Here is a 9,867-nt window from a genome sequence, read left to right on the forward strand (position 1 = left end):
CCAAACTGGCACTAGAATATCAAACTTTGGGCACTTTCTCACTGGCATCTTGAGTCTTGTTAGTTGGTACCTATCTCAAGGCTGTCTCCATTCAATAAGAGAATCTACAGATTTACAATCGTGCATCCGAGATTCTAATGTAGTCATATGACTTTTGAATACCACAATTTCATTTACAAATATACTTGTATATATTATTATATTTAACATTGATTGATACATTACATCTCTGAGTCCATCATGGCATCTTTAATACATGGTGAGACTCAGACCCGAAGGCCATAACATTCTAAATGCACCCCTATACCTCAGAACGCAACTCACAAGGAAACATTTCTATCCCTTGGCAGGCCTAACGCTAGTACACTACTGTAATGATAATATCTCCGTGTCAAAAAATAATAGTCGCGTATAGCATTGTTTTATGATGTGAATTTGTCACCTTTCTAAAATAGTGAATGGGTTCATGATTAGTTTTACTATTGTATCTTCTAATGTTTAGTATAAAAAACGTATAAAGATTATTAACTATTACAAAGTATATGAAGTTCAAGAGCTAAACTGTTTAATTTCTTATCTACATATCCTAAACAATTATGAAGGGATGGACCATCGTGACTATTAATTTCAGATGGGGTGAATATTAATTATACAAGTACTCCTTTATTTTAAATAAAATAAAATAAAATAAAAAATTATGATAAGGAAACAACTTGGCATAGAATTACATTAATTAGGCTTTTTTTTTATGTCACAAAGCTTGCATGGAGCTATACCTAATGATGATAAACCAGAAAGTTTCATCTGTCACCTACAAAATTACTGCTTTAAAGATTTTCACCAACTAAGGAGGCTCAAAAGAAAATTTGGTACCTTGTAAAATTCACCATCACCTTAGTCCCTTCTTAAATTTAGGGCATAATCAAACAACTATATAAGGAAATATCACTTACTCTCCCACTCACAAACTCAATTTGTATTGTTTCTTCATAATCCATCTTTCCATGGCTCCATGCAATTTCCTTTGCTTAGCTCTCTTCTTAGCACTGTCATTCTCGGTCTTTGAAATGACATTAGGAGAAAGATTGCTCAACCTCGCAACAACTTTCAATGATCAAACGGCCACACCTATGAAATCCACTCCATTCCCGAAGATCAAGTTTACCCCAAAGAAGCCAATCCAGGAGCCCGTTGAAGTATCAAAGGTCAATTTACCTTCATTTCCAGCTAAACCTCGAGTACCAACCAGCAACTGTGAGCAGTCAAAAGTAATTCCTGATATTTTTGCTTTCCCACCATTCCTGAGCTACCCATCTTTACCTTTTCCTGATCTACCTCCGGTGCCTGCTTTTCCTTACACACCACCATCACAGGCATTTCCAACTTCATTCACTGCTCATAGTCAGATGACTCAGACCAAGAAGTCACCTTAAATAATAGGACCTAGAGTTTGCTATAGTCATGCATGTGTTCTAGATACTGCGTATGATATAACGCAGATGATCCTGGATTCTAATATATTATGTAATGGTTGATGGAAGATACACTCCACTACAACCTCCTCCATGAGTCTCATGCATTGACTGCTGGAGGTTTTAAGTTTGCACTAGTAGTTTCTTCCATTAAATATTATCAGCAGAAAATTAAGTATTTAATCGCTGCTATGAACAGTAGACTTAGTGGATGTTCTTAAAATTCAAATGGAAAAGTTCAATACGCAATGATAAAGGACCAACACTTCTTAGTTAAGTCAATAACAGAATATCAAAATCCAAGACACAGAAAATCTATTGTTGTTCTATACACATAACTTCACCAATATGATAGAACTGCAAAATTCTAATCCTCTGACCAAAGCATTAGCTAATTTTCGTTGCCATTGGCATTGGGCAGTCTGTTTTATAGCAAGCATCAAACAACACCAGCAGGAAATGGTGGGAACTGGGAAGGGGAGAGAATAATTTTCAACAAGTCTCTCAATTCAGTGCTATCATTATAGGTTAACAGCCCCATCCCACAATAAGATCACAACCCTATGCTTAACAGCCCCTTCCCACTGGAAAATCATGCCAACATAAGGTAACTTATTACCCCCAATGTAGGTTGACAGCATCACATAAATTCATGTTTATTCAATCACAAGCCTCAAATTGTTTCATTAAATTAATTATAATAAGTAGTAAGTTAGGCAACCCTCTGAACCCAATATCAGCTTGAACATTCTCTCTTAGCAGCAAAAGTCTCAGCAACTAATAGAGGGAAAGCAATAGTGGCGTCACAATGCACCTGGTTGCAAGAGAATGCAAGCATCAGATGTGCCCAATTTACAGAGACTTTGGCTACAATTGAAGAGAAACCTTAGCAGTTAGCACAGCAAGCAGGTAGAGGAGGGAAGCGGCATACCTTAACAGTCTTGGCAGATCCTCGTATCTTTCCCCAGGAGATGGCCTCATCAGGGCGAGCACCTGAATCACTCCCATCAAACTCCTGTGCAGTATTAATGAATACAGCATAATCTGCACCATTACGCATCATATTGGCATTGCAAATATGATGCTTAGGCAGCCCACCCCCAAGAATTATCATACCGGTCTTCCTAGGAGCTGCATGAACAGCCTCACCATTCATTGCCCTAATATCTGCACACAAGCAAAAAATTATAGATTGTGGACTAATATAATAAGACGTATTGGCATTAAGCTAAATCAGTACAACATACCTTGAACAATATCAATAACTAGACCTGGACTACGAAATGAATGAAAATATAACATGTCCCCAAGTGAGCCATCTGTTAGACCTGGGCAGAAGACAGGAATATTGTTCTGCAGAATAGCAAAATTAAGTGGACAGCTTAGGCATGGAGTTGTTTTCCAGCAGAATGATAACTATGAAATACTTCAACTTCAATTCATCAAAAGACAGTTAAGAAACCAATTACCACTTTTTGAAGTTAAAAAAAAATTCAACAGTGATTAAGATGGTGAGACCATCAATGAATTTGGTTTTGCTATATCAGGTGCCTCACCTTGTATGCCCAGTAAAGATATGAACTCTCGTCATTTATTTCTTTTCCCAGACGAGCAATCACTTTAGATGGTGTCCATGTACTCTTCTACAAAAACATTTAAACTGTTTGAGAGAAAAAAATAAATAAAAAAATAAAAAAAGCAAACACATTTAAAACATGACTACAAGTAACAGTGTCTATTGTATAAGATGAAAACCAGAGCCAAAAATATGAGAAGTAAACAATGTTTCTCAATAGGAGATTGGACACCTGACTCAAGAAAAGGAAACTGTGTGAATTCATAGATACCCTTCAAAAAAAGGGGGAAAAAGGCATTAGATTGACATCAAGGTAGACTGTACATATTACATACTGGATTCAAACACTAAGCCACCTATCATCTTATTATAATTTTTGTGTCCTGCAAGCTCCATTTAAATAATGTACGGAGACATGCAACTATCCATATCAGCTGACATGAGAGCTTCTGCACACTTCCTGGGGTAACTGGATTAGTTTCTCATATGTAAGCTAATCCAAGAGGATCCAGAATCATTCAATCAATTTTTTCTCTATGTGAACGGATAGCAGGGTGTTTACTCGCTAGGTTATCTTATTTGTTCCTGCTCTTAACTAGCAGGCATTTACCTCCGAGAAAAATTGTCTTATCCTCGAAATAAAGGGTATGTTTGGCAGTTGGCACATTCTGTGCCATGGCCCATGGGTATGTTTTGGCACATTCTGTGCCATATTGATGGGAAGCTAACAGCTTAACCCAACCAGAAAATCCACGATACCCACTCACACTTTATTGAAATACAATTAAAGTTGAATATATAACCTACAGAGCCAAATGTCTATAAGTTAGAGCATCCAATGGAAGCGTTAAATGAAGCCTTCATGCAGTGCAATTATGTGACTATGTGAGGGTGGCAACTCAAATTATCAAAGTATCAAACCAAATATGACCTAATGAGTAACTCTCCTGCATTTTAGTACTTCATGAAGCTAACCAAAACCCTTAGCAACCTCCAGTTACTGCTTTAACATATTGCCATTTATCCAAATCCAGGTAATAGCATTAAACATTGTGCTGATTAAGCAGTGTCTGGCTGTTTGCCCCTTTCTAACCATAGTAAACCTTAAAACAACAGGCTATCAAGAATAATGCCTTCATACAATGAATGATTATCCGTCTTACTTAACAATTCTTATGCTCTATACTTGGGAACTTTCTGTTTATATAATATTTACAGACAAATTTAATCATGATTTCTTTGAACAATGCTATATCCTTAGGCAGATAATTAACAATTCAAGTGGAGCCAATCAACCAAGGGAGTACTACACTACAAAATAACACCCTTGCAAGAGTTCCCCCCCCCCCCTTTTTTTGTTGTGTGTGTGTGGAGTGGGGGGAGTGGGGCCACCGTTGGTTGGGGAGGGGGGGGGGGAGCTGAGACGTTGAGTAGGTCTCGCGTATGTTTGGGTGAAGAAAATAATGTATAAAAATAATGACAAACAGCCATAACAAACATCTTAAGGAACATAAAACCCTTCTTTAATTCACTGGATAAGACAATCAGAAAAAAAACAAATTACCTCTAAATTTTGCTCTTCTAACATTTTATCAAATATTGGAATGATCCATTCCTCAAATTTGCAGTAGTTGTCATTGGGAACCAACAAATTACCAATCCGATTTAATCCTTTTGATCGTAATTGAGCTCCAGGTAGAGAAAATTCACCTTTAAATGTAGGTGCAAGACATTTAATAAGATCTTCTTCTACACCGCCTGTAGTTGTTACAATCACATCAACCTGCAGGTATATATATGGCAACATTGTTTCAAATTTAAAGAAAAGAACAAAATGCTTGTTTTGATTTTTGAGCAAAATATTAAGAGTGAAGGAAAATTGCTGAAACCCAAAACAAAATCATTCTCAGCCAGAGACTGAAGAATGATGGACCTAAAAATCTCTCACATTCTACTGACTAAGAATCCTTTAAGCAATTAATAAAATTAATTTCTACATTAAGGTTTAGAGATCTTGACATCCTAGTCAACCATCAAGAAAAAACAATCACTTGCTTTCTATTACATGATTAATGATACAAGTTTAGATCCAAGAATCCACAAGTAAACGTTTTCAGCCTGTCTTTAGCTTCCAAAAATAAAACCCAGAATCCCTAAGACCAATGCTTTAATCTAACATGATATGCCATTAAACACATACTCCCTCCGACCTCCGTTCTTATTTTATCTTCCCATTTGTGTTTTGTGCGATCTCCCATGTACTACTTTGATCATTAATATCTCTAGTTTTGTATTTAGTAAAATTAATGAAAATATGATATAATGTATTGCAAAAAAACTAACAATATCCCACATGATAAAACTTTTTATATAATAATTACAATACCAAATGAATAGTAAATAGAAAGACAAAAAAAAAAAAGAACAGAAGGAGTACATGAGATTCTTTAAGGAAAAGATTTAAATTATACCGAGCTTCCAAAAACTACCACCTCAATATTAGTCCAAGGACTGCATGTTTATGAGAAAGTACTCGGGATTTTCAAAATTACAGAAGCATGTCATTATATTTTAGTAACTATTTGCAGCAGAAAATACTAAATTGAAGGTGAATGTTATGATGTATAAAATACACATACGTATAGGAAGACTCTGATTAAACTTCCCTAGTCAAATAGCTTCCAACACATAGCAAAAATCGGTATATTACTTCTTTTGCCAAATCACAAAAGAAATTTTTTAGCAATGTATTATGTATTTAGTTTTTACAACTTGAGGAAAGATGTAGCCGCAAACAACTCTTTATGCACACATGGAGATCATTTAAATTAACTTATGTAACTCCATTTCAAAACTTATAGAGAACGTAAATATATGAAAGATAATAATTTTCTTTTTCCCTCACCATATGATGTTGAGCAAGGTATCGAACGGTGTCACGTATACCAGATGAAATTAGATTTGAGGTAAACCCAAGAAACACTTTGCACTTAATGGATTCTCTGTATGTAGGATCCCTCTCCTCTTCACTACAATCTTCAGCGGGTAGCTCATCTGCGAGCCTCCAATCTAGCTTCAACAGCAGGAAAATCAAATGAACACAAATTAGATGGTGTGAAATATAGTTATATTTAGTTTAAATTTCAAATTAAAATTCGTACCAACCATTTGATTTACTACTTCAATAGCTTCTCCAAGATTAGATGCTTGGAAACCAGTGGAGATAAAAGATTTAAAGAGCTGAGGATAATTTACTCCTTGGTTGAAATCATAGCCCTGAATCTTGATGCATTTTCCTTCTAGAGATTCTGATTCCTTAAAGACTGTCGAGTGAACAGATGACATAATGTTGTTTTCCATTCCGTATCCTCAATAAAATCTATCACATGAAAAAAGCTGGACTCCTCAGATGATGAATAGCTTATTAAGAAGAAAAAAAAAATTCTACCAATATCTTGCAATAAAAGAAATAATGAACTTCAGCATAAAATCACAATTAATCGGAAATAGCATTCACCTTGATCCCTAAAACCCTTTAATAAGGACCTATGCTCAGGCATAACAAACTTAAACTTCAATTCTCACCACTCCCTTTGAAATCACACGACTACGGCTAAAATATAACCAGCCTATCACTCAATTTCATCTCAAGTATCGGTGTTGGATCCTCCACACTTTTAAGGGGACTTGACAGCTGACACTTCCCTTTGGTACAATAAAAATGGAAACTTTTTCCTAAAATAACGAAGTCTGACACCTAGACACATACCCATATCCGCCATGAGCTCCCGAGTAACATAGACTAAAGGACAACATTACTAATAACAATGTATCATTTCTTTCACTTCATTTCTCCATCTCTTTCTCTCTCATTTGTCCTTCAATTTACCAAGTAGTTTTTCTTCAACTTAAACTTACTAGCTTCACAATTAAAACACCAAAATTACTAATTTCTGATCACCATAACAAAGTTGTTACACTAAATTAAAACCCTCTCCTTCATTTTCTACATTACAAACTAAGAATTACCGGATAAAATTTCTAACTCTGCAATTATTTAACCCAAATCAATTCAAATGGCTTATGAGCTTTTCAATTCAAAATCAATCAACAATTTAAGACAATTCAATACATTGAAACAGCAAATACAGTAATTAATAACATAATACATCAAAATTTTAATTTTTAAACCAAAAGTGCTAAAAGTAATAAATTGAAAAATACGGGAGAAAAAAAAACGGAGAAAATTACCAGAACAGGGGTCAGATGACAAGTGACAGACCCAACGAGTAGTAATGAACGGCGGTTGACGGATGAAGCCGGAACCGGAAGGCAGGATATAGAGAACAAAAAAGGCTTGGAGTAGTGGAGTATTTTTAATCGATTTGATCGGTTAATAGTGTTAAGTGTCTTATATGTTAGGCGTACTTTAAAAAAAAAAAACAAATTGGTAACGAAATTCTCAATGATAACCACTACTTTTTCTAATTTGGTGACCCTAACTTTTTTAATTATCAAAATAACTCCTAATTATTATTTAGTCGTAAATAACGACATTAGTTAGTAAAAAAGTTTGAATGCATGTTTAATGGGATATTTTCTGTTAAATGCTCTTAACTTTAACTTTGATTGCCTAACATAGTTATTAGTTGAGTTGATTCCCTCCATGACTATTGACTAACATATTGTCCACAAGAAGCTACGGTGTAGCATTGCGAGCCACAAACACCTGCGGACTAGGCTATCCACCTTGCTATTTCCTCCCCCTATATTTAATACTTGAAATCTTCGAATACTAGCCAATGAGCAGGTCGTAGCTAGCTGCTGCTTTGCGAGGTGGCCATGAAGCTTGGTATAGCTCATTTCAGCAGCTTGATTCCCAAAAAAAAAAAAAAAAAAAAAAAAAAAAAAAAAAAAAAAAAAAAACTACAAAATCTGCAAAAATGCCAAAATTTGAGCATTATTAGCTCATATTCATCACTAGATTAAAATCCCGTACAATGCACGGTTGTTAAATAATTTTGACAATAATATTACAAAAATATAAAATATATAAAAAAATATTCAGAAATAATTTATTTGGGTATTTATGGAATATGATTGTTAAACTGGAAAGAAAATATCATAAGGTATTATTAGTTTACTTAAAGAATTTGAAAAAAAAAAAAAAAAAAAAAAAGCGAAAACGGCGGGAAATTTGTTCACAAGGTAATGATAAGTGTCATGGAAGGATTTGCTTTTAGTATAGGTTAATAGATAGATAGATTTTAATAAAATGCCTAAGGTTTTCGAAACTACCAAGAAGTTTCGAAAACCTCAACGTTTCATCCTGGAGGTTTCAATTCTCCCGGGCATTATCTCATATTTTTTAATTTGTCCGATTTTGCAAATAATAATAATAATAATAATAATAATAATAACAATAATAATAATAATAATAATATTACTCGACCTTTGCATGGTGTTAAGTTGCTTGGTGGTCTCGCTAGTTCCGATTCTGGTTTTGGAGGTGAGCTTGTGATGGAGAGGGTGACCAAGACCATTGCGCTAATGGATAGGGTTGCTAAGCTCGATGATCCCTAGTGCAAGTTGTTGTTGCTTAGGGCATGTACCGGAGTTTCTAAACTCTACTTTGCTTTGCGAACTTGTCCTCATAGTACTTTTGAGGTAGCTTAGCGCACTTTCGACGAGGCTCTTCGATCTTCTTTGGAGCGTATCGTTACTGCTTCGGGGCCTGGGTTTGGCGATTGGCAATGGCGGCTTGCAACCTTACCATTTGCATTTGGCGGACTTAGTGTTTATTTCGCAGGTAATGTTCGTCATTATGCTTTTCTTGCCTCTCGGTTGCAGTCTGCTGGGTTGCAGACAAAGCTTCTACAACATGCTGGCGTTGTTGGCCTTGGTCAAGCCTTTGAGGATGTATTGAGTCTGTTTAATAGAATGGTTGAGTCTAACATTTTGAGTAATTCTAGTGAGGTCGCTGCCCCTAAACTCATGAAGAAATTGGCAGATAAATACTTCACAAAGATTACCGCTTCTACAAAATCCACCTTCTCTTTATCTCCTCGTCAATCAGCATTGTGGGAATCGCAGCAGGGAGATCACACCTCTGCTTGGCTTCGGGCGGTTCCTATTTCAGGGTTGGGTCAAACGATGAACGCAAAGACTTATCGATGTGTGTTGTGCTACTACTTGGGTGTTCTTCCATTGTTCTCTGTCTCGACGCCGTGCTCTGCTTATTCAAGGGTTTTCACGGGGGATATTTTCGGTGATCACGCGGTGTCGTGTGCTGGTATGGTGGGTATTAAACATCGGCATAATGTTGTTCGAGATGCCCTTGTTGATGTTTGTTATTAATTTGGGATTTCAGCTAGAAAGGAGGTTGACATTGGGTTTTCTGGTGGGAACGACGGTGCCCTCAGACCTGCAGATGTGTTACTTTATTCCTGGGATCGTGGTCGCGATGTTTGTGTTGACTTGACAGGGTCTTCTCCTTTGACACGGACTGAGTTATCTGACTTTGTTCTTGGATAAGTTGTGGCTGATGCGGCTCATCGAAAGCGGATCAAGTACGAATCCAGTTGCCGGGAAATTGGGTACGGCTTTCTTCCTTTCTCTTTCTCTTCACTTGGGGAATTAGAGAAGGAGGCGGTGGCATTGCTGAAGCAGATCCAGAATTTCTCGAAGACTCAAGACATTGGGGCACGTGTTGCTGATCATATCTTCACTAGGATAGGATTTACTATAGCTAGAGGAATGGGGGCTCAGATTGTATCTCGGCTTCTCGCTAATTTTTTGTAAGTTGTATGACTTTGTTTG

The 9,867-nt window shown here is 36.2% G+C and overlaps 1 protein-coding gene across 3 annotated transcripts; it reads right to left on the bottom strand.

Moving 5' to 3' along the window:
- Window positions 1–1,764: 1,764 nt before the first annotated feature.
- LOC110686043 (deoxyhypusine synthase) lies at window positions 1,765–7,553 on the bottom strand. Of its 3 annotated transcripts, none has more exons than XM_021862612.1 (8): window positions 7,300–7,549; window positions 6,214–6,427; window positions 5,954–6,121; window positions 4,613–4,831; window positions 3,029–3,115; window positions 2,720–2,825; window positions 2,404–2,639; window positions 1,765–2,286 (listed from the first exon to the last, which is right to left on the bottom strand). In XM_021862612.1, exons 2-8 carry the CDS (start codon window positions 6,406–6,408, stop codon window positions 2,209–2,211), a joined length of 1,089 nt encoding a protein of 362 aa, XP_021718304.1. In that variant the 5' UTR covers window positions 6,409–6,427; window positions 7,300–7,549; the 3' UTR covers window positions 1,765–2,208. The 3 variants fall into 3 exon arrangements, with proteins under 3 accessions (XP_021718304.1, XP_021718305.1, XP_021718306.1); XM_021862613.1 differs by having other exon boundaries at window positions 2,145–2,286; window positions 5,954–6,117; window positions 6,210–6,427; window positions 7,300–7,553; XM_021862614.1 differs by lacking the exon at window positions 7,300–7,549 and having other exon boundaries at window positions 2,145–2,286; window positions 5,954–6,117; window positions 6,214–6,310.
- Window positions 7,554–9,867: the final 2,314 nt, after the last annotated feature.

This window comes from Chenopodium quinoa, unplaced genomic scaffold, assembly GCF_001683475.1.
Source record: "Chenopodium quinoa cultivar QQ74 unplaced genomic scaffold, ASM168347v1, whole genome shotgun sequence".
Lineage (NCBI taxonomy): Eukaryota > Viridiplantae > Streptophyta > Magnoliopsida > Caryophyllales > Amaranthaceae > Chenopodium > Chenopodium quinoa.

Coding starts and splice junctions, on each gene's coding strand:
- LOC110686043 (XM_021862612.1), bottom strand. CDS start 6,408: ATGGAAAACAACATTATGTCATCTGTTCACTCGACAGTCTTTAAGGAA. Junction 4,832..5,953: donor ACCTTGCTCAACATCATATG/GTGAGGGAAAAA, acceptor ATATACCTGCAG/GTTGATGTGATTGTAACAAC. Junction 3,116..4,612: donor TAGAAGAGCAAAATTTAGAG/GTAATTTGTTTT, acceptor ATGTTTTTGTAG/AAGAGTACATGGACACCATC.